This window comes from Lontra canadensis, unplaced genomic scaffold, assembly GCF_010015895.1.
Source record: "Lontra canadensis isolate GAN:19392208 unplaced genomic scaffold, GSC_riverotter_1.0 scaffold1, whole genome shotgun sequence".
Taxonomy (NCBI): Eukaryota; Metazoa; Chordata; class Mammalia; order Carnivora; family Mustelidae; genus Lontra; species Lontra canadensis.
Window position 1 is genome coordinate 28,060,858 of NW_022630995.1, and position 26,130 is coordinate 28,086,987.

The following is a 26,130-nucleotide window of genomic DNA, read 5'->3' on the forward strand; positions in this document are numbered from 1 at the left end:
ACTACGTAATCCAAGCTTAGACCGATCCAAGCTAGGTAATCCTGTCTTCATTCCTTATGCCACAAGCTTTCTGAGATCAGACTACTGTACCACTGATGATGGATGGACCCACTAGCTCAGTACCTCTTGGAAATCCTAGGCATCAGATATGATGAAAAGGGATTAATCTATTTAATTAAGCCAGGGACTATGCAGTTGGAAGAGGTCTCCAATTGGTAGTTAAATCTAGAAAGATCTTAGCGGCGCAGTTGAGAAAGTGGTGTCAGGATTGCTCAGTTCCAAGTATTAGGAAGGCAGCAGTACCGCTGGTATCTTCTGATGATTAGTTTATGGGGTAGTTATTTGTAAAGGTGAAAAGAGGGAGGGAACCATACACGTGAAACAAGGAAAGACTCTTCCAGAAGAAATTAAATGGAATTCCTGAAGAAGGAACCAATGGTACATTTTCCTTCTTCTGTAGGTTGCCATAGAGAGAGAAATCTACATTTCAAGTTTCTTAAAGCAACATGAAATAGAGGGAGGAAGGCAATTTCTCTATCTACTTATTCTTATGCACAGGGTTAGTGGACCTAGGACGAATCTGACATCTACTGGGCTGCATTTTTATCAGGGGCAGGATCATTCCACTTGAAAAGGTAGAACTCTCTCCTTTTCCTTTGATCTTGAAACTTTCTATGCCGCTGGCTGACTAAGTGTTGACTAGGAGTCTGCAACAGATCCCAGTTGCCCTAAGGCAGATGGTAAGAACTAGAATTTGGCTAAGAAACAAGAGATCCCTATGTTTGCCTTAGGTCCTAGTAGAGTCTCCAATTCAGGCTTCCAGGAGGAAATCATAATGAATGGCAATTCATGCACTGAGACTTTGAATTGCTTGTATCTGCCTGTCTTTTATACTCATTGGAGCCCAGAATGCCAGAGTGAAATCAATACTCTGGCTTCTAACACAGCAAAAATTAACCGCAGGGTTTAGAGGGAGAGAAGGTCGGGTGGGGGAGTGTTATATGGAGAAGAGGCAAAGAGGAGGCAAGATGAATTTCTTGGTTCTTTTCTAGTATTTCCCCTCCATGGACTTGTCGTTCTTTGTTTCATGTTCTTCAGTCTTCATCAAAGTCTCTGTTACACCCTCTACAACGAACTCCCTTCCCTCCCCCGTAAGACAGCCTTCTCTTGTCCCAACCCCTACTCGACTCCCTCTCATTGCAGCTGAGAAGCTTGACTTGGTCAATACCCAAGCCACATCCTACTGGCATAAAAATGTGACGGATTCACTTGAAAAGGGCTCCAGGTCTGTTTCCCCCATGTCCCCAGGGGAAGGTCTGGTAATATCACCCCTCAACTTCTTGGAGTTCTGTCTTCTTCCTTATTACTTCAGTGTTTTAGATAGCATACACAACATCTCAGGATTATTCTCAACAAGAGAATAATCCATACTGTCATAACATTTAATAAAATTATTTGGATTGATAGATAAAAGACTTATGAGCATGTAAGGAAAAATTGTGAGAACTTTAGGGGAAAATTAAGGCCAGTCTCTGGCCTCATTCTTTCCAAAGAACATTTAATGCAGGGATGATATTTACAAAGGACTGAGGGAAAAGAAAGTAGGTCCAGGGACTTTGAGATTTTTATTTCCAGGCAACCTGCAGCTAACGTACTAAAGCACTCACAGACACACTGAAACAGGGGAGAAATCTGAACACAGAATTTTCAGGTGTTCTTCTGGCAAAACACTGAGAACAGACTCCAACCAATCAATGCATATGGAAGATAGACGCTGTGAAGAGAGAGCCCACGATCCAAGAGCTTCCCAACCGTGCGGATCAGAGTTTGACGCACGCTCGACCCCGAGCCGTGAGGGCCACCCAAGTGAAAGAATGAACACGATGGGCCCAACACAGCAGCCTCACCTTCTTCGCTATACATAAAGTGCGTAGGCCCCGTCTGGCATAGTCATCCAAGTGTTTCTGGGTTTTCTCCCTTATTATCATCTGCTGTTTCTCCAGACTTGCTCCATCTGAAATGATTAACAAAACAAGTATTCCCACCAGTCTGCCCAATTACAGAGATGTTTTTACAAACAATGGTATAGTTTCCAACCCACAACAGAAAAAAGACCTTGTGGTTCTGAATCCTAAATGCACATTTATAAAAGGGACTCTAAATAAATCTTTCCCTTGTTCCCTTCCTCCTAGGAAGAGGGAAAGTACCAAGAACTTAACACGAACACCGTTCCCACACCATCAATAACAACAGTAACAAGAATTATCATCATTCTAGCTGCCTCCATTGGGGAGGCACCGGGCAGAGGCTCTATGCGTAGTGCACGCAGTATGCCATTAAACCTCCAAGGAACCTATAAAACAGGTATGACACTCCCCATTTGTTGAACACAGAATAGGTAGGTAACTTTACCAAGACACCACCGACGACAGAGGCCAGATGTGCACCAGGTCTGTGCACCACCAAAACTTACATGCATTCTCACCAAATCCTAGGCAGCTTTCCCCATTTACAAAGTGCAGCTGATCCCCAAATATACACGTGTTTCTCTTTATAGAACCATCGAGATTGGCCTTTCAATCTCTGAACCGTGCATATACCCCTCCATGTTCTGCACAGTATGAACTCACCGGGGGAAGCCACAGAGAGCAACTCCATGATGACGGAGTCAGCACCCTTTGTATACACCACCACTTGGTTGGAAAGGGGGTGCCGAACAACCACAGACATTCTTTTTCTTACGGAGTCGAAGGGCAGGATGTGTAGGAGTTGAAATGTTAATGGCCCCAGAGCGGCGAAGTCCACCACGACCTGCTCTGGGGTCCGGGAGCATAAAGTGCACTGGTAAGCCCTGGCCGCATACACCAAGGCTGCCTCATCCGGGCTCTCAGCCTCGTAACACAGGGTGGAGGTGGAGGGCTGTCCAGGGGAGGGCGCCGCCTCGCCCTCCGGGAGGCCAGGATCACTGCTCTGTTTCTCCGTATCTGGAGGGCAAAGAGAGTCCCCAGAGCCCTGGGGGCACTCACTCCCAGGGGAGTCCTCTTCCTCCACTGGGGAAGCCAGTTTCATTCGACTAAAGAGGGAGAGTCTGCTCACAAAGGCATTTGGGACCCCAGGAGAGGGCTCTTTCCCACCGGCAAGCGACGGCGAACTTGATCTTCGGACAGACAATCTCTGGAAGAGGTTTTTAATCTCTTCCAAGGACTTTATAGGCATTCCACTCAGGGACGAGAGCCTAATCTAGGAGAGAAGATGCCACAGAGTCTCAGTAATACAATAAAAAAGGTAGTAGATGACAACGTTAAAGTCAAACTAGGAAATAATTAGATAAGGAAAGAGTTCCCACTCCTTAAACAGCCAGCAGCCTGCTTCATACATAAGACTGCCCCCAGAAAATACAAGCAAAAATAAAAATGGCCATAATGAAAAATATGTGCTAATGTTGATGGCATTATAATTTCTACAACCATTCAGAAAGAGATGTGACAAATGATAGCAAAACATAAAATGCTACTATTGCTACCAGTGGGCATACAATAGCAGTGTTTCCTAATGAATAACTTAAAATATAGATAATCCATAATATTTATTATGTACACCCTAGCAGTAGCAATTTAAAAATAATAAGCAAATTAAGTATTCAAAAATAGCAAAACAGCAGTATCTTCTTGAATATTTTAAAAATAAAGTTTAGAAAGCCTATGGGGTGAAACTGGAAAACCTATAAAAATGCAAAAATTGTGTGAACAATATAAAAATTTTTTAAAATTGTGTGAACAACATAAGAAACAAGTTGAGTACTAATATACATTCAAAACACTGGAAGAAAGTTAAATCAAACAATTAACAAGATGGGGCGCCTGGGTGGCTCAGTGGGTTAGGCCTCTGCCTTCAGCTCTGGTCATGATCTCAGGGTCTTGGGATCGAGCCCCGCATCAGGCTCTTTGCTTGGAGCCTGCTTCCCCCTTCTCTCTCTGCCTGCCTCTCTGCCTGCTTGTGATCTCTCTCTGTCAAATAAATAAACAAACAAACAAACAAGATAGGATTTTTTCCCTTTCCCCCACCAGATTCTATAAAAGGTTGTTACTATGACTTTTTCTGTTGTCTTAAAAAGGCCAATAAAGAAACTGACCTACAGAAGAGTTATCAGCAGAAATTATCAGCTTATCAGCAGAAATTCACAATGAATGTCTCTATTATAATTTCTATTACAGAAATTTTTGTAATTTTTAGCCTGATGTTTTTCTAGCTCATAACATTTATGTGATTAAATGTAGAATTTAATATTAATTATGAATGCCAATTAATTGGATCCTAAAACTTTGTCATTCAGAAATGCCCAAGATATTAAAAAGTTTTTTCCTAAAAATTATTAATCTTCTGACGGAGAAACACGTTGGTCGATTGCCACACTTATCGGAACTCGGAAATGAAAAGAAACCATCACAGGTGAGGTTTCATCTTCTTTGTAGATTCTGTTTAGCTCCTTATTATTCACTGTCTCAGTCATTACCTCAAAATATCATGAAGCTTAGGCTCTTCTACCTGTAGAGACCTTCTTTCAGACCACAGGGTATTATATTCTTTGGGGATAAGGCGACAGTATTTTTCAAACAAAAAACACCAAGAGGTGCCTACTTTGGAAACAGATGTATGAGAAAAATTGTCACATGAGGAGAAAAAAAGAACATCCAGTGATTTATTCTCTAATTACATAATCACTTTCTAAAGAGAAATTCTCTAGCCGAAAGTCTTACAAAAACAGTTTTCTGATCAAATAAAAGCTTAATTGGAACTAAGTTATTTTTATGTTAAAGTTGACCACCTCTGAAGTTGCTGAAAGAAAACGATCTGATAGAAAATTAAAATTTAATTGGGTTGCATCGCAAATTGAATTTTAAGTGGATATGTGCAAAAGGGAAGAAAGTTATACACAAGGAAGCTAGCACAGCATGTGGTGAATCACTGGTCTTTTAAACAAGTTTTTCTTTTTAATTGAAAATGAATTTTTCCATAAATTCTAAACTATAAATTGACTTTTTCAATCTAGCTTTTGTGGGAACTGCAGCATCTTGATACATTATAAATATATTGGATTTTTAAATTGGGTTAGAACTAATTAGAACTAACCCAACTGGTACAGGAAAATGGTACATTATCATTAAACATGATAATGAATCCAATACTTTTTATTTCGCTTGACATAATGCATATGATGTGGGAAGTCTCAGAAGCCTCAAAGAAGCTTCAATTTGGTAAAGAAACTATGCAAAATGAACACAGCCACATTCTACCAGAGCTGTTCTCATCAGCTATCCTTCTAGAGGCAAAACAGTAGAACAGCACTGAGCCATACTTCATGGGTTCAAATCTCACTTCCCCCACAAATTGGCCCTGTGACCCCAGTAAAATTACTTACCCTCAATTATAAAATGGGGAATAGTGGAGTAATATTACCTGATTTATGAGGTCATTGGAAGGGTAACATGTTAATATCAATAAATCACTTAGAATATCGTAGTTACGGAGCAGAGATTAAGTGATGTATGTTAGCTGGTATTGTTATTATCATTTAGCATTAATTATTATCTACAAAACAAGGCCAGTATAAGTACATTTAAACCCGAAGTTCTCTTCTGGAAAGTAACCCTCATTTGTATTAGAGATCTTACCTTTTGTCGTGGTTGGTTGGGAGCAGAAACCACTACTGTGTTGCAAATTGCCAAAGCAATAAAGAAGTCCATGATGTACAAGGTCTCCAGTAGTGGATCTGGGATAGTCTCATCTAGTGGGGTAAAAAGCTGCGGTGTAATCTGACTAAATTTGTCCAAAAGCCTGGTGTCTGGTACCACATCTGTTTCCTGAAAACCCAAGAAGACAAAGTGTTATTACAGTAAGTATCTAAAACTGTGAGCTTTAAATTTACAGGAGAAGTAGTTTTATAAGCAGAATCTATGAACCTGTGATAGTAAACTTTATTCTCCTAAAAAAGATTTAATATATATGGTACCATGGAAGTGAGAATAGGAAAATAACAGACAAAAAAAAAAAAGGGAAAATCCAGAATGTATAATTCTGATGGAGAGTACCCTATTAATTTAAACTCATCAAGAGACAGGAACAATGCCTTCCACCAAAATCTAGCTGAAATACACAGTTGCCACAGCATCCAAAAGCAACTGACAATTCATCCAACAACCGAGGAGTACCAACTGTCTTTGAAGTCAGGACATTATTCATACCATGTTATTTTAACAAAATATCTTATGGTTCAAATCACTACTATTATAAAAACAAAAGCAGAAACAAGAGGAGAACCTCCCTGAGAAATACAAGAGGAGTAGGGGAACACATTCAAAGATCATTACTAGTAACATACTATAAGACACTAATGAGGGTTCCTCTAAGAGATTTCTGATCATCAAATACATTTGGCAACTGAGCCCTGTGCCCTCCTTTTAAAGATCCTGAGCACAAATTAGCTCTCAGAAGTTCTGCTGTTGAACAAAAATATATCCATTTTGTTTAACACAGTGCTTCTCACGCCTACTGAAGAGTACTGGTTTTAACAAAAGAATGTTGTAGTAGAAATCTGTTTATAATCCGGTAACGTGTAGACAACTGCTTTAGAAATTTTTCAGATGAGCCAAAACAGGGACCATCTGCTACAAATCAAGTTTTCACAAAAGCCAACACTGTATTCTAGAGGAGCCTGGATGTAATTGGTTGGCAAAGCGAAATGACTGCTGGAAAGCCAGGAGAGGTGATTTAGAAGCAGGAGTAAAATGGGGAGATGTGAGACATGTGAGTTTAGACTCAAAAGACCACAGCTTGTATTTCATGCTTAGCAGTTTGGTGAGAACTAGCATAGGCTTAATAAGAGCATGGGATGAAAATCGTGTGGGCTTGGGTTCAGGCCCTAGACCCACTGGACACTAGCTGGTGGCCTCAGGCAGCTTGTTCAACCCACCAAGCTTCATTTCCCTCTTCTGAGTAATACTAAAAATAACACCTATGTTACAAGGCGGCTGTATAAAGTGAGTGAGATATTGAGGTGATAACCAGCACAACAGGAATCTTCAGGCAGGTTACCAGACTCACGATGGGTCCACACTATCTGCTGCCACAAAGCATTTTTTTTAAGATTTTCTTTATTTGACAGAGAGAGAGAGAGAGAAAGAAACAGAGAGCATGCATGAGTTGGGGGAGGGGAAAGGCGGAGGGAGAAGCAGACACCTTGCTGAGCAGGGAGCCCGATGCGGGGCTCAATCCCAGGACCCTGAGATCATGACCTGAGTCAAAGACAGATGCTTAACTGACTGAGCCACCCAGGTGTCCCTGTCACAAAGCATTCTTAAAATTCCTATCTAAATACATCAATATCTACCATAGTATGATGTTTGACTTGGCAAAAAATGAATTTTATCACAGTTTGGTGGAGTTTATCATAGGCCCCAATAATCTGATGGCTGTTCTCTAATGAGTCTGCCACAATAACCTCAGGAATCTCACGTACACAGTAACACTGAGCCAGTGCCTGGGCCCTCAGTTCTTCAGAGAACAATCCTTTCCTCAACGACCTCCTTGCCAGGGTGAATAAAAGTCTGAGAGACTTCTTTCTTACTCAGTGCTTAGTCAGCCAAGGGATGACTTGGAAACTCGTTACATGGTATTTATCAAGGTCTCTGATTATACTGTCATCTGGTGCTTGTGAGATTCCACGGGCTGGAAAATGTTTCCAGACATGTGTCTCAGAATGCTAATATACAGTAAGCCAAAAAAACCAAACAATAAAACACCCAACTCATTTCAGAATGGAACTCTAAGAAATATTTAAATAAAACAGGTTTCTTTACTGCAGCTCTTCTCAGAGAGGTTAATAGGTACTGGGACTCTTCAAGAAGAGGCTGGCATGCGCAGCCATCCCAAATTAAATTTTTTAGAGACATCTGCTCTGTGGAACACATTTGGGATTGCCTTAGAGACCTTATAAGCTTATAGTGATTTCATTGTCTCAATGAACTCTTTACTGACTAATGACTCACTTCAGGACATAAGGAGTCCCCTGAATTCCAAAATCAATCTAAGACAATTGGAAGGTTTCTACCTTCCACTTTCATGGTAAACACTATTGACATAAGCCAATCTCACATGCCAGTCGGGAAATGTGACGACTGCCTGAACCAAGAAGCTGGACCATGAGCCTAAGAAGAAAAGAAATACTAGACCCTTTCAAAAGCAGGGCTCTTGTCAGGAAAACTGTGTTTACAAAAAGTACTCTTAAATGTGGGAAAAACCCAGAAACTCAGGACCACACAAGACAACCATAACACAATACATGAAAGGAGAGCCCCCGAGATTTAAGAAAAGATCTGTATCATACTGAGCTGCAGGCACATAACATTCTCTCACTTAAGTTGGTCTCTCTAAATAAATTAATCCCTAGTAACTAAGATACTTAGCTGCTGAACTGAAGAGAAGGTACAGAGCTATCACATGCAATTCTGATCTCTATGACGATATCTAGAGGATACAAAAGGAAAAAAAAAAAAAGACAGGATCTTTTCTGAGATCCAAATCTTCCTCACTGAGACCCTATATTACAAAATTGGATTTTGCTCTTTTTTTCTGTGATGGACAGCTTCTGCCTTCTCGGAACTCCGATTACCCCAAGAGCCAGGCCCACATCATGCTGCTTTAAATGATTCCAGGCGCATTTCGTTCTTAGAGTTTGTAAGTTCCTTTAATGGAAGGACCATCCTGTATTGATCTTTGGATCCTTAACTCAATACCCAGCACATGGAGAAGAATAAAAGTTTATTGTACATGATTACCAAACACTTGCTGCTTTTATATTATATAAGTAGGCGCTGGAGAAACAGAATAAAAAGATGCCACTCGGGCGCCTGGGTGGCTCAGTGGGTTAAGCTTCTGCTTTTGGCTCAGGTCATGATCCCAGGGTTCTGGGATCGAGGCCTGCGTCTGGCTCTCTGCTCGGCGGGGAGCCTGCTTCCTTTCTCTCTCTGCCTGCCTCTCTGCCTACTTGTGATCTGTCAAATAAATGAATTTAAAAAAAAATTTAAAAAAAGATGCCACTCTTTAGAAAACATACATAAACTCCTCCCACTTTGCCTCAAATAGACATTTTTTTTTAAATGCAGAGAAAATTTATCCTCCTAATTAAAGAATTTAAGCACAATGTGGATAGTTTCCTACAGTTAAAGCCTTATCTGGTTTCATGTTGGGAGTCCTGAATCTTTGTCCGAATCTTATATAATATCTGACTATTTAAAATTTTAGATTTTCATGATTCACATTATGCCTTCCTACCAGGTTGCAGGTCTCATTAAACAAGCAAATGTTGGCCAAGACCTCTCTTTGCCCTCTAACAGTGCTGGCTGAAGCTTTACGATGGCCTTAATAGTGCTCCCCCTTCCTCCCCCAGTTCTACCAGTGGCCATGGCTCTTATTTCATTTCCCACTGCCATCCTACTCCAGCTTTAGGGGCTCACTGGCCCACCTAACATGGCTGAAGTATGGACACACAAGCCTTCTTCTGGCTTCCTCAGATTCCTGACCACCACAGACCTGAAGGAAAAAGACGAGTTCCCACAACCACGCATGGTCGTTCCTCCCCTATACCATGTTCATCCACAGCCCCTTGTCTCTGAGCCCCCGCAGTTGCCACACAGTCTGCCCTACATGCTCTTCCTTTTCTCCTCTGCAAACCCCTACTCATTAATTTAATCCCAACTCAAGTTTTACGTCTCTTCTGTGGCCCTTCTCGATCCCTCCTCATCCCCTGAGAGTCGATCACTCCCCACTTTGCACCCTTGCTCTACTCTGGTTTAACCCACCATTACGGCATCTATAACACAGGATGGTATGTATTTATTGATATGTCTGTCTCCTCTACCTAGAATAAAACCGAAGGACAGGGACATGTCATATTCATTTTATATCCCAGTGTCTAGTATTTTGCCACTGTTTTTCACTAAGCCATTCATTCATTCATTCATTCACTGATCCCATCAATATTTTGCTGATCTATGGAGTCAGGCACTCCTCAGGGAAAGAGAGGTGCCTAGGGCAGATAGGATCCTAGCTTGCATGGAGCTCACATTCTAATGAGAGGAGATATCAGATCCAAACACTAACCTGTGAACAAATAAGATGCTTCTAGAATGAGACAGAGAGATACAGGGTGGGGATGAGGGTGGAAAGAATTTTGGATTAGGTGGTAGGGATGGTTTACTGACGAGGTGATTCTAAGCTAGGGCCTCAATGACAGAAAGGAGATCATACAGGGCTCTAACAGCTACCCAGGCTGAATGAACAGTGCTCTCACTGAATGAAAGCAGAGAGAGGACGAAAGAAGCACAGAAACGCTGGCCTACAAAGAAAAGGTTTCTATTTCAAATAGGTAAAATGAACCCAGGACTCAGGGGTCTCAGTGACATTTTAATTCCCAAAGGTTGGCATATTTTTGCCAGTACCCTGCCTAGGATCCTCACTCCTGGCTCTCAACTCGCCTCCCCGTCCAAGGTGCCATCTTAACCATCTTCCATTTCTAGACATCATGGCTCTCGATGTGCTCTCAAGTTGGTATTCTTTTTTTAATTAAATTGATTCTTTTTTTATTATGTTGTGTTAGTCACCATACAGGACATCATTAGTTTTTGATGTAGTGTTCCATGATTCATTGTTTGCCTGTAACACCCAGTGCTCCATGTAATCCATGCCCTCCTTAATGCCCACCACCATGCTAACCCAGTCCCCCACCCCCGTCCCTTCTAAAATCCTCTGTTTGCTTCCCAGAGTCCATAGTCTCTCATGGTTCATCTCCCCCTCCAATTTCTCCCCCTTCATTTTTCCCTTCTCCTAATGTCCTCCGTGCGATTCCTTACACTCGTATTCTTAACCTGGGCTCCACGGACAGGCTTCTGCAATTGTATGCAAAACTTTTATAGATGCTAATTTTTTAGGACGAAGAATTTATAGCTTTCTCAAAATAATCTCACTTCTACAAAAAGGGTAAAATGAACTCGTCTAGAGCAAGAGTGAAATGATCTCGTATCTCAAGGAACACCTACCTCTTTATCCTATATATAATGGTGTGGTTTTGAAAACACAAAACCAAACAACAACCCAAATGTGTCTACGCAATGAGAATGACACATGGCCTTGAAGTATAGGACAAGTAAGAAAAAAAAATTAGACTGAATGGGGAGACTGAGCATGGTAATCAGCTTCATTTAACAACCTTCAAAACTACTTCTCGAGGGGCACCTGGGTGCCCTCAGTCAGTTAAGCATTTGCCTTCAGCTCGGGCCATGATCCCAGGATCCTGGGATTGCGGCCCTGCATCAAGCTCCCTGCTTTGCGGGGAGTCTGCTGCTCTTTCTCCCTCTGCCTGCTGCTTCCCTTGCTGGTGTGCTCGCTCGCTCTCTCACTCTCCCTCTCTCATGAATAAAAAAAATCTTAAAAAACAAAACAAAACCAAAAAACCTACTTGTCAAGAATGGGCACACAAGTCATTGCACTGGATGCTGAGGAGTCAAGATTAGAGTTCTTCCTCTCAAGGAGTTAATGGTGTACGTCAGAGGCAGAAATAAGAAATGAGAACCAAGGAAGGGAGGGAATGTGTACAGAGAGCTCAGGATCTGAGAAGAGTCTAAGAAGTCTTCAGAAGGAAGAATATTTAGGGGTGCCTGGGGGGCTCAGTCCGATAAGCAACTGACTCTTGGATTCAGCTCAGGTCATGATCTCAGGGTTGTGAGATCAAGCCCTAAGTGGGGCTCTGCAGGGTCTGCTTGGGATTCCTTCCCTCTTGCTCTCCCCTTCCTTCTCAAGCCCTCCCACCGCTTGCATGCAGGCTCTTTTTCTCCCTCAAATAAAAAAAAAATGTATAATAAAAAAAAAAGAAGGAAGAATATTTGAAGTAAGAACTAAGTATTATAAGAAGTAAGTATTACATCAGGTTTGGTAGACAGAGGTAGGTTGCCAATAGGGGAGAGTACATTTTGGATGGAGGAAATGGTACAGATGAAAGAACAGGCTAAGAAATATCATTTTTTTCTAAGAAGACAATGAGACTAGATCAGGAAACTGAGAGCGTGGGTGGGGCACAGGCCCTCTGGGTAGCCAGGCCCTACTACTTCCAAGGAAACATGAGTCAACAGGTGGTAACTTCATGTACATGAAAAATGTAAAAGCTTAGTAGAGGAATAGGTGAAAAGAGAGGAAAATAGATATTTATTCAGATATAGCCTTTTTTAAAAAAGATTTTACTTTCAAGTAATCTCTACACCCAATATGGGGCTCGAACCCACAACCCCGCATGAGATCAAGAGTCATGCGCTCTCCTAACCGAGCCAGCCATGTGCCCCTTTTCCTGATATGGCCTTAAAGTGAGTGCACAGAAGATACTAGATGCATTCTTTCCCTATTTCTCTTTCAGAAGTTGGGAGGAAAATTAAGGCTACATGTTTGGAATGGTCTGATCTATGTCCAAGATCCACTAGGCCAGGTTTTCTATCTTTGTGCCACAGAAATTAACGAAATGAGTTGTACTGAAATATCACCCTTGTGGCTGCAATTTTCACTGGCAACTTTGAAAAGAGCCAAGAGAGTCCCCTCAAGGTCTTTCTAGGACAAGTGAGCTCACTGGGGTCTACTCAGATCACATCGCTACTATGAAAACCATACAATAAATTCAACGCAGAAACCCAAAGATTCCCCCAAAGTAGATTCATTCTTGTTAGGCTGCCTATTTTAGAGATCACGGCTGGGGAATCCTCTCATCTTGGGGAAACACAAGTATTAATGAACTGTGGAGGGCAGAAATCAGGCAGCTGAATTTTTACTGAAGCAATGTTAAGTATGGCAAACTTGTGACCTCTAGCTCTTTCATGGAAGTATCGTCCGTCTTTCCTATCTTCCACATGGCGCTCTCTATTTTCTGGCAGCAAAATGGGTTTATCAGTAAGTGTGACTAAACACTGTTCAAAACTTCCCTCTGGGAATCAAGAAACAACACCCAGCTGAGCTTTAAAATGGAAATATGAGAAAATGTCATCCTGAGGACTGGGAAAGGGGAAGAGGACACAGGTGTGGTGGGATATGGGGGAGGAATGCAGAAAGTTAAAAAGGCCTTGGGAGGGTACTTGAATTTGCCTGTGATTCAGACATCCTTCCCTGTCTGTGAGATAACCCTGCCAAGCTTTGGGGCTCTGAGAGTGAGCCAAGTGCCTTAAACCCCAGCAGCCTTCTTCAGGCTCAGACATGACTGGCCCCGATCAGAAACACCGTGCTTTTTCAGAAATGATATATTATCTCTCAACACTGAATCATCCCACAAATCAGGAAGTTGCGATAGTGTTTGCTTATATTTATAATGATGTGTGGCAATTACACTAAACGGCAATTACATAGTCTCTTCTCAGGTAGGAAAGACAACAGTGTTGGGCTCTGTCATAATTACGGAATGTTCTTTCATTATTCATGATGGATGTGCAAAATTCAAGTCACGCATTCACACTTACAATGGGGCTACTGAAAGCAGCCTGTCTGGAGTGAGGCACTTCACTGGCTCCTTCTCTACTTCCCAGAGCTGAACAGCTCCCAGCAAGATGATTCGGGGATTTACTTCCCAAGGGCCCATTATGAACCGTCCTGCAGCTGGGGGCCCTGGGTTTCGCCATATTGCTGAGGGAGTCGATCGGAGTGTCAGTGGAATCTTCATCTTCAGAGATTGCTTCCTGGTAGGACTCTAACCTCTTGGCTGAAAGAGAAAAATCACATGGGATCATTACCTGAGAAGAACCGCTTGCGGGTTGAGTATGTTAGGCATTTACTTCAACAGCTATCACACATCATCTCCTCCCTTTTCAAATCTGCCCTCCAAAATCCCCTCCCCATATTCCCTTAATGAACTTACCTTGCTAAGAAAAGTAGAAGCAATTAGGAAGCAACTCCCTTCTTATCCCATCAGCAAATCTACCAACCTCTCCACACCCATATCCAAACTCTGTTTTTACTACTACTACTACTACTACTACTACTACTACTACTATTGATAAAGTTTCAATTGCCAAGCTTTCTCTATTTGTAATCTGTCTCCCACCCTGCCAGCCTTCTCAAGGACTTCACCCTTACAATTCTCCCCTTATGCTGACACCAGTCTCTCCTCAACCAATCTCATGGCTTTCTGTCCCTGTCTGCTCACCGACACTACTCCTGGCAAGGTCACCCATGAGCTCCACATTATCAAATCCAATTATCGCATCTGTCCATATCTTATCCGCACTCTTAGTAACATTCAACAGAGCTGACCATTCTCTCTGAATGGCTCTTTTGGCTTCTCCGACACCATGCATACCTGTTTTTCCTCCTACTTTAATGGCTGTTCCTTCTTAGTTTCTCCTGCTGTCTTCTCTTCAGCCCTCAACACCAGGTTGTTGCAGGAACTCTTTCCCTTCTCCACCTATATACTCTTCCTTGGTCATGTCACCTGGCTTTATATTTGAAATATCATTTCATATGCACCTGACTTCCAAACCTGTAACTTCAACTCCAATTTCTAATTGGAATCCAGACTCCTATATATATCTAACTTTCTACTTGATACCTCCAGCTGGATGTCTAGTGGACTCTTCAAGCAGATATGTGCAGAGCTCACTCTCTTACCTTTCTCAAGTCTCTTATCACATCCCTTGACAGCAAAAGCTTGCCAGATACAACAACCACACTATCATAAATCCTACTGCAGCACTTAACACCATTTAAACACTATAGATAGATCTATAGATCTTGTTTTTATTTTTTTTTGGAAACATCCACTAGAATAAAAAGGCAGAGTTTTGTCTATTTTGTTAATATGATATTCCCAGAGCTGTATTTACTAATACTCAGTAAATATTTGTTGACTAAATAGATACTAGATACCTTAAATTTGATATGGCCAAAGAAGAACTCTTCCTCACTTCTCCCTCAAACTTACTCTTCCTCTGGCCTTCCCCATCTTTGTAGACAGGACCTAACTATTTCTCTAGCTACTTATGCCAAAAATCTAGGAGTCTCCTTGATTCTCCTGGTCTTCCCCAGCCCCCATATGCAAAGCATCACCAACAGCTATCTATTATTTATCCAAAATACATCTCAAATATCTCAAACTTTCTCCATCTTCATTACCTTAGTCCAAGCCACCATCACCTCCCAACTGGGCCAGTGCAAATAGCCTCATAACTGGTCTCCTTGCCCCTTTGCACTCCATTCCTCAACCAGTAGCTAGAGTGATCTTCCTAAAACATAAAGCAGAGCAGATTACTCATTCACAAAACTTCCCTTATGTTGGCTTCCATAGCTCAAAATGATCTGATCTCGGCTGACTTCTTTAACATTCCTGCCCCTTCTTCTTCCACACTTCTCCACAGTCCAGCCTCGCTGGCCTTCTTTTCTTACTTTGAAAACTGCCAAGCTCATTTTAACCTGAGGGCCTCTATACCAGCTGCTGCCTCTCACTGGTAGGTTTTTGCCCCTGAACTTCAAGCGTGTTATTTAGATCTAAGCTCTAAATATTAGAGAGGTCTTGCCCCCCTACCCAATCCAAAGTGCCTTCCGATCATTCTGTATCATAACAACCCATTTTAATTCTCTAGAAAGCACTTTTCATTATTTTTTTCTTGATTTAAGAATTAATTTATTTGCATCTATTTTCTCCAATAGAAGCTCTTTGAGAACAGGGTCCTTGTCTGTCTTGTTTATCATGATAACCAGTGTCTGGAATACAGAGTAGACAATCAGTAAATATGTACTTGTTGAATTGCTAGCTGTCTGTATTCAGGCCAAGTCTAGTTACTAAATATAGGGTATGGCTTTGGCAAGTTAATTTATAAAATAAAGAATATCTGCATATCCTGTTTAATAGTCTCTATCTGGGATCAAGGGAAAGTTGTGGGGTAGGAACTTAACATTTATTGAGGACCTCCTTTCCATCAGGCGTCTGTCTAGGTTCCTTTACAAATGTCTACATCTTCCTTTTTCATCTTAAACATAATGCTACCAGGTAGGAACCATCACTGCTCCACTTTATAGCTAAGAGAGGCTAAGATCCAGACAGATCTTTGACCAGGGACATGGTCTTCTGACCATAGTTAGATAAATAGCTAGTTGGGGGCAGATCTGGGATATGAATCTAGATCTTCCTGACTCCAAAGCCAGTACATGTATCCACTACTTCTATCTCTTTAGCAGTCATTAGTAGATGATAGATTAGTTCAGAGATTCTCAACAAGAGGTGAATCTATTCCCCCAAACATTTCACAAGGCCTGTACACACTTTGTTTGTCACAACTTGGACAGGAGTGCTACTAGAATTCAGTGGGCAGAGCCCAAGGAGGCATCTAAACATCTTAGAAGGCACAGGACAGCCCCCATGATGAAGAATAATGCAGCCCAAAATGTCAATAGTGCTGAGGTTGATAAGTCCTTGAACAGCTAAAGAAATTTACTGGTATGTGATACCATTTTTAAAATAAATAATTACAGGGGCGCCTGGGTGGCTTGGTGGGTTAAGCCTCTGCCTTCAGCTCAGGTCATGATCTCAGGGTCCTGGGATGGAGCCCCGCATCGGGCTCTCTGCTCAAAGGGGAGCCTGCTTCCCTCTCGCTCTCTCTGCCTGTCTCTCTGCCTACTTGTGATCTCTCTCTGTCAAATAAATAAATAAAATCTTTTAAAAATAAAAATAAATAAAATAATTAGAGTATTACAAAACCTATAGAAACATAAGGGCTATACAGGAAGTTCTTCTAGCCATCGTTAGAGAAATCAGTCACCATGCAATTGTGTAATTACTATAATGCCAGAGAGCTCAGCCCTTAGGACAGGACAAACTTGTTCAATAACTAGCATAGAAGAACACACGGGGTAATCTTTAATCATTTCGTAAAAAACTATGAGAAGGAAATAGACCAGTAAAGTTACAATTTGATTCAGAAAACAAAGCTACTGGAGTAATACTTGTAGACTCTGAAAATTTCTCAACAATTGGGCATGAGAAGGAAAAGCATATTACCATATTGGTAAACAAAATCTACCCAAATGATCATGAAGATTTTCATATGTCTCTTAAAGCTGGTTCTAATTAGTTCCATGAGTGCCTCAGAGTGGGGCAGGAATCCTTGCCTTCCAACTCAAAGGAGAAAATACAAAGTATGTAGTCTTTCCTTTGACTCAGGTAGGTATTGGATTAGATACTAGGTCAACTACTTTATTTCTCCTTCTTATTTAATCCCTCATCTTCTCTTCCGACTCCCCCTTCAAATAGCTAATAACCTGTTCACGCCCCATTATTTATATTTATTTGCTATCTGGAAGAAGTCAGCAAGAGTCTATGGAACAAAAAGTTTATAAACTTCTCAATGTGCTCCCCAAAGGGCCAAAACCAAAAATGAACAGCACAGCATGCTCACGGATTTCTCCCAACTATATCATACCCATATCCGCCAAACATTTTGCTATGAACTAATCCCCCAAACATTTCCAGCATCCCAACTTTGACCCGTTATAAACAGCATGCCCAGCTAAGCTTCGTCCAACTGTATCATCCACATATCCTTGATACACAAATCTTTTCTTCTAAACTAACTCCCTGTGCATTTCCAGCATTCCAAAAATGTCTTTGCCCGATATCCTCTAGGCTCCAAATCTTGATCAGTGCTAAATTCGCCTCCTACACTGACTGCTGAAAATCAAAACAGTATGCAACAAGAACACCAGACTTTAATCTTAATGACACTCACATATTTTTACATTTCCATGTCTGTCTTCCACACTGGACCATGAGCTCCCCAAAAGATCAATCTATTTATTTTATTTATATTTCTGTATATATAATTACAACCACAATAGCAGCTCTTACTGATAAAGAACTTATTCTGTGCCATGCTCCAAGTGGTTTTTCATGAATTATCTTCATGAATAATACTGATCCTTTTTATTGAGGCCCAGAGAAATTAGGTAACTTGCCCAGAGTCACTCAGCTTGTAGGCAGTAAAGACGGGAATCAGACTCAGGAAGCCGGATTCCAAAATCCTTGTTCTTGGAAACTGCTATGGGCTACCACTGTGGAGATCACATTCACAAATCGTGCATCATAAAGGCACTCCCTAGACAAACTGAAAGTGAGAAACATTCTACAAAGTCCCTAAATAGTGCCCTTCAGAACTAGGGTCATCCAAAAACAGAAAGCTTGAAAAGCTGTCAAATCTAAGTGACTGTCCCAAGGTCTACTAGATGGGATCCTTGAAGATAAGGTAAAAATGAAGAAACCTGACTAAAGTATGGATTTCAGTTAATGATGCCATGTCAATATTATTTCATTACTTATGACAAATGTACTATACGACTAATATGACATTAACGACAAAGGAAACTGGATGGGGGGCACAACGGAACCCTTAATAGCATCTGTAAATCTAATAATATTCTACACTAAAAAATTATTTTAAAAAACACATCCTCTTTCAGTAATCTTTTAAAGAAGTATCTTTTAAAATTTTAAGATGCACACAAATTACCTGGGAATATTGTTAAATGAAGATTTTAATTGAAGCTTTAAAGAGGGGCTAGAGAATCTGCGTTATTTTTAATACACACCCAGGTGCTGCTGCTGATGCTGAGTCCATGGACCAAATTTCTAAGTTGCAATTTACTTTATTTTATTTTTTTAAAGTTATTGATTTTATTTTTTTTTAAGTTTATTGATTTACATAATCTCTATACCAAATCCGGGGCTCAAATTCACGACCTTGAAATCAAGAGCCACACGCTCTTCCAGCTGAGCCAGCCAGGTGCCTCTATGTTGCAAGGTTTTAAAACATCAAATGGTGTTGTCAGATGCGTTTAGTTCAAATGCATATGTGCACGGGGCTCTTTCCTAGCAGCAATGTTCTTTATGGAAAGATTGTCTACACAAATCTTTTGCCCGCAAATCCTAAAGAGTTAACTAGCTTTCATTTCAATGAACATAGTATATCTCAGCATTAAATTCTGGAGAGAAGTAGCCCCTACTATTCCCTCCTTTATCAATCAGAGTGTGTATGTACATGTCCTTGTTTTTAAACCATGACAGAAAGGAGACCCGGAACTCTGGATGTATCTATGGCAGAGATCTGCTCCCAGGCAAAGCTGGAACCTTCTAGAAGGAGTGCAATACCCATGGAGCACAAACAGTTCAGTCAGGGTAGCATAGGATTTTCAGTCACTTGGTACCTTCTCTGCCTAAGGGACTACGGAGGAGATGCACTTGCTGAGCCAAATGTGCAGGCTCAGGGACTGGGATGGGAAAGGATGGTACTAGCCCTCTTAAATACTCTTAATACAAAAAACAAGGCAGTGCTTTCCATTGTACATTTTGTGAAACATTACTACTATATGATACTTCTTCAAAACAGGGATCTAGAGTCAAATATTATAGAGGACACAAATTTCACAAATGGGTGTGAAAGTTCAGCTACACTGAGGTGGATTATTATATAAATTTTGGCAATTATTATAGTGCAATATAGCATAGCCTCTAGAAGTGCAACACCATGGTGCACAAACAGTTCAGTTAGGGTAGCATAGGATTTTCAGTCATTTGGTACCTTCTCTGACTAAGGTAGAGAAAACAGAACAGAAAGGTGGTCATGAGGAAGTCTTAAGAAAAATGGTTGTAAAAACAAAAGCACACCATAATGCCATTAAAAAAAATATATATATATTAATGTGTACAAAAAAAGACTCAAAAGAAATGTACAAAAGTGTTAACAGTGGTCCACTCTGGTGGGCGTTATTGATGGCTTTTAAATTTTCTTCTTTTAGCTTATCTGAAATTTTCTACAATATTGCTTTTGTAACAAAAATACACTGAAGAAGATGAAACAATGCAGAGTATCATCATATCCAATATGAATAGCTATTTTTTATATTTCTATAGTGATTATGCAATAAATATCCAACATTTTATCCCTTGCGTTCACAGGTAACAAAACCTGGCTTAAAAAATACATGTGCCTATGAGGGTGCCTGGGTGGCTCAGTCAGTTAAACCTCTGCCTTCGGCTCAGGTCATGATCCCAGGGTCCTGGGATACAGTCCCACATTGGGCTCCCTGCTCAGCGTGGAGCCTGCTTCTCCCTCCACCTGCTCTGCTGGCTGCTTCCCCTGCTTGTATTCTCGCTCTCTGACAAATAAATAAATACCATCTTTAAAAAAAGAAGATTCTTCCTCTCCATCTACCCCTGCCTAACTCATGTGCAAGTGCTCCCCGCCATGAATAAAATCTTAAAAATACATATACACATATATGTATGTATGTATGTATGTATATCTAGGAGAAAATACAGTTATATTTTTCAAATTTTGGGCCAGGTTTAACACTACTGACAGGAATTATAATATTCGTAATCTTACTAATATTCATAATAGCTGACAAGATTTAATAAACATAAAAATTCTGACAAGTAGAAACACCCTAAGAGACCATGCTAGACAGAATTCTAAGATGGCCCCCAAGTTTCTGGTCCCCCTGACCGGAACATACCTTCTGGGTACTATGGGGTTTCGCTTCTTTGATTCACTTATGTTATATGGAAACCTTGGAAAGATTTTGCAGATGTGACCAAGCAGCTAACCAGCTGAATCTGAGTTAATCTAAAAGAAGACTGTCCTAGGTGGATCTGATCTCATAAGATAAAAATAATAGTGACAGTACTTCCCTGAAGTCAGAGAAATTCAAAGCTAGAGATTATGCTGCGCCCTTGAGGAAGCAAACTAGGACGCTACGGAGAGGCTACGTGTTAAGAAACACGTAGGGCCACCTCTAGGAGCTTGGAACAGTCCCAGCTGACACTAAATTTCAGCTTGGTGACATACCCTAAGGGGGGATGCCACCATCCCACACCCAGGCTCCAAGCCCCATAAAAGCCATGAGACAGTATATTTGTGTTGTTTAAGGTCACTAAATTTGTCGTAATTTGTTACGTGACAGTAGAAAACTAATACAGCGATAAATGAAGAAGCAGGAAAATACTCATCACACATAGAAGGATAATATCACAGGGACAAATTATTTAACATTCAGTTCAATACAAGTGCCCAAATGAACAGGGACAGTGGCCACAGACAACCTGGACTGAACAACGAGCTGAACGCCAGCCCTGCCTTAATAGATAAAATCTTCCTACAAAATAGGAAAAGGAAATGATCACTTTACCAAGGAAATTCAAAAGGCCAACGAACACATAAAAAGTTAAGCATCTCATTGCTAATCAGAGACAAAAAAAGGCAATGAAGTGCTGAGTAGACAAAAATCACACAGATTAAGAGTAACTTCATCCCATTATGGCTGGTGTGAAAAGCGGGTATTGTTTTTCTGGGTGGTAGAAATGTAAATCAGCACAATATTTTAGAGGTAAATTTTGTAGAATCTATAAAAATTTTATATGTGCATTCCTCTGGAGCCAATAATACCACTCTAGAAAGGTATCTCATAAAAATAAGATAGGTACAAACATGTATGTACAAAAATGCATACTACTTGCTGAATTTTTTTTTACATATCATAATCTTTAATTATGTTTCCTTGCCTTAAACTCTAAAAACTACATGAGATCAAGGGACTTGTGCCACATATCAGGGGCTCACAAAATTTATGTTGAATGAGTAAGTGATAATTGAGTAAGTTCACTGAAAGTATTGTTACAATAGCAAAGTAAGCCTGACCACATACAGTGCAATACCATGCACTTAACGTTAAGTTATGAGCTCACTCAGAAAAAATAATCCACGAGATAGTGTCAAATAAAAGAAGCAAACCACAAAAAGAAATATTGTAACTGTTCTAACTTATAAAAGGGAAAATGTGCAAATACGTATGTTCACATATAAAAGAATATGGAGAGTTATATATTCATCAAATTGTTAATGGTGGTTAACCTCTAGAGAGTAAGGTTTTTAATTAGTTATGGATAGTTCTCAGAAATATTTTCATAGGAGTGCATATTACTCTTGTAAATAACAAAATTAATGTAATTCAATTCTTTAAAGAAAGCTTGCCATTTGCATTATTTACTTCCTTAGCCTCAGAAGTTTAGCTCATTATATTTATTCTTAAACTATGTGTTCTTAACCAAGAATCGATGGATATCTATGGCTAAAGGATGATGTGATGGGTTAGGGAGAAGATGTACCTCTCCCTTTGGAATTATTTTCAAAATATTTCTTATGGAGATTCAGTTGTTTCATTAGATTCAAAATATTTCTTAGGGAGATGGTCATAGTTTCATTAGATTCTCAAAGTATCTATAATACTCTATTCTCACTGTACCTCATCTCCCACCTCCTACTGCTATTAGTAATTTCCTTCCCTTTTGAAGAAAGTATGGCAGTAGACCCCTTGACTCTGACCTACTAGCTTTTGAAAGCACAATGAAGCTTAATGCCTCTTTTGATGAGGTATAGCACCCGTATGCTAGAATTATCAAAGCTTTAACTGGGTGCCAGAAACAACCAATCTTAGGGTTGGTTTTCACAGAAACCCAATACTCACCATTTTCTTCATGGCAGTAATCGAAGCCTGCCACACTACATCTTCGGAAAACCATCTTATTCTCAGTAAGAGTTCCTGTCTTATCAGAAAAGAGATACTGAATCTGTCCAAGATCCTCAGTGATGTTGAGGGCTCGACACTGAACAGTGGAATCCATTTTCTCATTGTAGAAATCCACATCACTTTGAATAAAATATATCTGTCCGAGCTTCACGATTTCAATGGAAACATAGAGTGAAATGGGAATCAAGACCTAAGAGGAACCAAATAATTTAAACAATGTTAGGGGGAAAAGGAAGTTTGAGAAACCAAACATAGTTGGGTAAGTAACAAAGATCTTAAAATTCTATGATGACCTCAACAGAAATTACCTGTAACAAAATGATCATGGTCCAAAACATATAGAATCCTGCCAGCACTGGTGATATGACATGTCCGTCAGGCTCGGGGATATTAAAAAACATTATGTTTTCATATCTACTCAACCAGATTCCATGACCTTTCAAAAAACACACAGACATGAAAAGCATGGTACATATGTATTATGTAAATATAGAATTTCATTCCTAAAGAGGAATAAGAGTATTTATTTTGGATGAACACGAATTGCTTATTTCTGAAAACAAAATGAAAAGCAAAAGGCTCCACATTCTCCTGTCTCGGTCTCTCTTCAAATCTCTTCCCAGGTCCCTTTCCTACTGTGCATCTCATTGTGTAACTGGCTATACTCAACATTAATGCCTTTCAGATCACAGAATGAGAAAGATAAAGATGTGAGGGAAACTATTATTGGCAAATAAAAATCTCCTTTGCAGAAGTCAAATATTCATAAATATTTTGAAAATAAAATACCTTCAAATAAAGATCTTGCTGAAAAGAGGTCAGTATACAAAAATCTTATTTTACTTACCCAATGCACCAGTTAAACACATCACAACCAAAAGTAGGACACACCAGAGGACATCTGTATTTGCTCTTCTTTCTAATTTGCTGCGCTTATACCTTGGGCCACTGTTGTTCAGCATTGCTTTGGTTTCATGGCCTACACAGGTAACATGTCAGAAAATATGCAAATTAAAGCCAGATAGCAAGTATCATGTTTTTAAGTCTCTGTGACAGATGATTTAATAAAGAATAGTTGCATAATACATTTTGCTAATTTAGTTTGCTTTTGCAATCCATTTAGAAAAACAGAGACCAAGGATTAAGCTTATTGAGACAAAATTTCCTTTCTGCTTTTGTAGACTGCATTCTGAATAAACGGAAAATGTTAACTTGAAGAAAAACACAGAGGAGACAACCGTGAAAATGAGGAGTGTCACTAACCTGCGTAAACTACAATGCCCGCCACGGCCTCTGTGTTTCTAATGGTGCATCCTCTAAGTAGTAAATTTTCTTTACCGAGACCCACGCGTTCTTTGTTGGAATGTTCTCTGTGAGAGAGCACAGAGGTTTATTTTTACATAGTAAAACTGGGGGGACAATAAATAGCAAACATGGGGATGCAAAAATAAAAATCGTGGATTTTGAGTTTTCTTGACGAAGTATTCAGTCGAGCAGTTCACAAAAAAGGTTTCAAAACTCTGGGCCATTTGTTTTTGTTATTTTGCTTTGGCTCAGAGAAAGATGCAAAAAGTTTTAATTATTTTGCCTTGGCTCAGAGAAAGATGCAAAAAGTTTCAATTACCATTGTTTTCCATTATTCACCAATTATCAACTTCTATAAAAACTCAGAAATATTCCAAATAAGTAACTGTTACTCAAGTACAAACTATATTTCAGGTAACTTAGTAACAGACAAGGGAAAAGTTCTTGATAGGATTAGGAAATTACCATTTTGGGCCCGGATGGAATTAAGGATTGTTCTAGGCCATGGTAACCTGTGGCTGTTAAAATCATTAGGTAACAGACTGATAAGAGGAATTTTATAATGAAAGGATAAGGTAGAGAACACCAATCTTAACAGAACTACCAATGAGACAAGGGACATCACAGGCCTCCATATGGTATGGAACAGATGTCTCCAAAGGGTCCTAATCAAGCCTCTGTAACAGAAAATCAACCTAGAGTCTGTGGCATCAAGAGATCTGTGAAGACTTTGAAATTGTATGCAATATTTCCTGTGTGCATGTATATGTGTATATCTATGTCTATCTCTGTAGAAATAGAAACTATTTCTTTCATCAGATTTGAAAGTGCCCCTGGAACCCTCTTACACTGTTGGTGGGAATGCAAATTGGTGCAGCCACTTTGGAAAACAGTGTGGAGATTCCTTAAGAAATTAAAAATAGAGCTACCCTATGACCCAGCAATTGCATTACTGGGTATTTACCCCAAAGATACAGATGTAGTGAAAAGAAGGGCCATCTGTACCCCAATGTTCATAACATCAATGGCCACAGTCACCAAACTGAAAAGAGACAAGACGCCCTTCAACAGACGAATGGATAAAGAGGATATAGTCCATATATACTATGGAGTATTATGCCGCCACCAGAAAGGACAAATACCCAACTTTTGTATCAACATGGATGGGACTGGAGGAGATCATGCTGAGTGAAATAAGTCAAGCAGAGAATGTCAATTATCATATGATTTCACTTACTTGTGGAGCATAAGGAATAACAGCAGACATTGGAAGGAGAGGAGAAGGGAGTTGGGGTAAATCAGAGGAGAACATGAACCATGAGAGACTGTGGACTCTGAGAAACAAACTGAGGGTTTTGGAGGGGAGGGAGGTGGGAAGTTAGGTGAACCTAGTGGTGGGTATTAAGGAGGGCACGTATTGCATGGAGCACTGGGTGTGGTGCATAAACGATGAATCTTGGAACACCGAAAAAATTAAATTAAATTAAAAAAAAGAAAAAAAAAAAGGAAAGAAAGAAAGTGCCCCTAAACAGTTTATAGAAAGTCAGAGGGCCAGAAAACAATGTTCACCACCACCACAAGGATGCAGTCTGCAAAATCTAAGTGCAGTAAACCACAGGCGAAATGACCTGACTTATTCAACAAATGGATGGCAAGGGGGCACAGGGAGAAGCAGGGAGGACTCAACTCAGGAAGAAGGCAAGCAACTCAGTCTACAAAGGGATACATTCTACAAGCTAACTGGCCTAATTTCTTGGGAGGAAAAATTTAGAGACGTGTCAACCAAATAAAATGGGCAGACCTTGTTCGGATCCTGGTTAGGATATCTAACAAAAAATTTTCATATCTAGGATAGCAATGAAAAATTTTTTGAGATAACTGGAAAAGTCTAAACAAAAACTAAGTATTAAATGATAACAAGAAATTTTTCTTTATGTAGTTAGGTGTGATAATGATGTTATGGCTCTGGTCCTTAACTGCTATGTATTCAGAGTGAAGTATTTACAAAGAAATGCAAAGAGGGAAGAAATAGGAAGATAATTAAAACAAAGTTGGCAAAATTATGAAATAGTTAAAACTGGGTGAGAGACTTTGGGTGTTCATTATATTTTTCTTCCGGCTTCTGCATGCTTGAAATGTTCTGCAATAAACAATTTAAAAATTATCAAAGTA

At 40.1% G+C, this 26,130-nt stretch overlaps 1 protein-coding gene across 4 annotated transcripts in view; it reads right to left on the bottom strand.

The window, feature by feature from the left end:
* Window positions 1–26,130, bottom strand: part of ATP10D (ATPase phospholipid transporting 10D (putative)) — a 103,045-nt gene that overhangs the window by 29,773 nt on the left and 47,142 nt on the right. For all 4 annotated transcript variants that reach the window (XM_032852373.1, XM_032852383.1, XM_032852364.1 and 1 more), the window contains exons 6-13: window positions 23,917–24,023; window positions 23,501–23,632; window positions 22,962–23,089; window positions 22,591–22,843; window positions 13,545–13,783; window positions 5,673–5,861; window positions 2,631–3,240; window positions 1,908–2,014 (exon numbers count right to left, since the gene is read on the bottom strand). In XM_032852373.1, coding sequence (XP_032708264.1) covers window positions 1,908–2,014; window positions 2,631–3,240; window positions 5,673–5,861; window positions 13,545–13,783; window positions 22,591–22,843; window positions 22,962–23,089; window positions 23,501–23,632; window positions 23,917–24,023 — 1,765 coding nt within the window. The remainder of the gene's footprint in view (window positions 1–1,907; window positions 2,015–2,630; window positions 3,241–5,672; window positions 5,862–13,544; window positions 13,784–22,590; window positions 22,844–22,961; window positions 23,090–23,500; window positions 23,633–23,916; window positions 24,024–26,130) is intronic.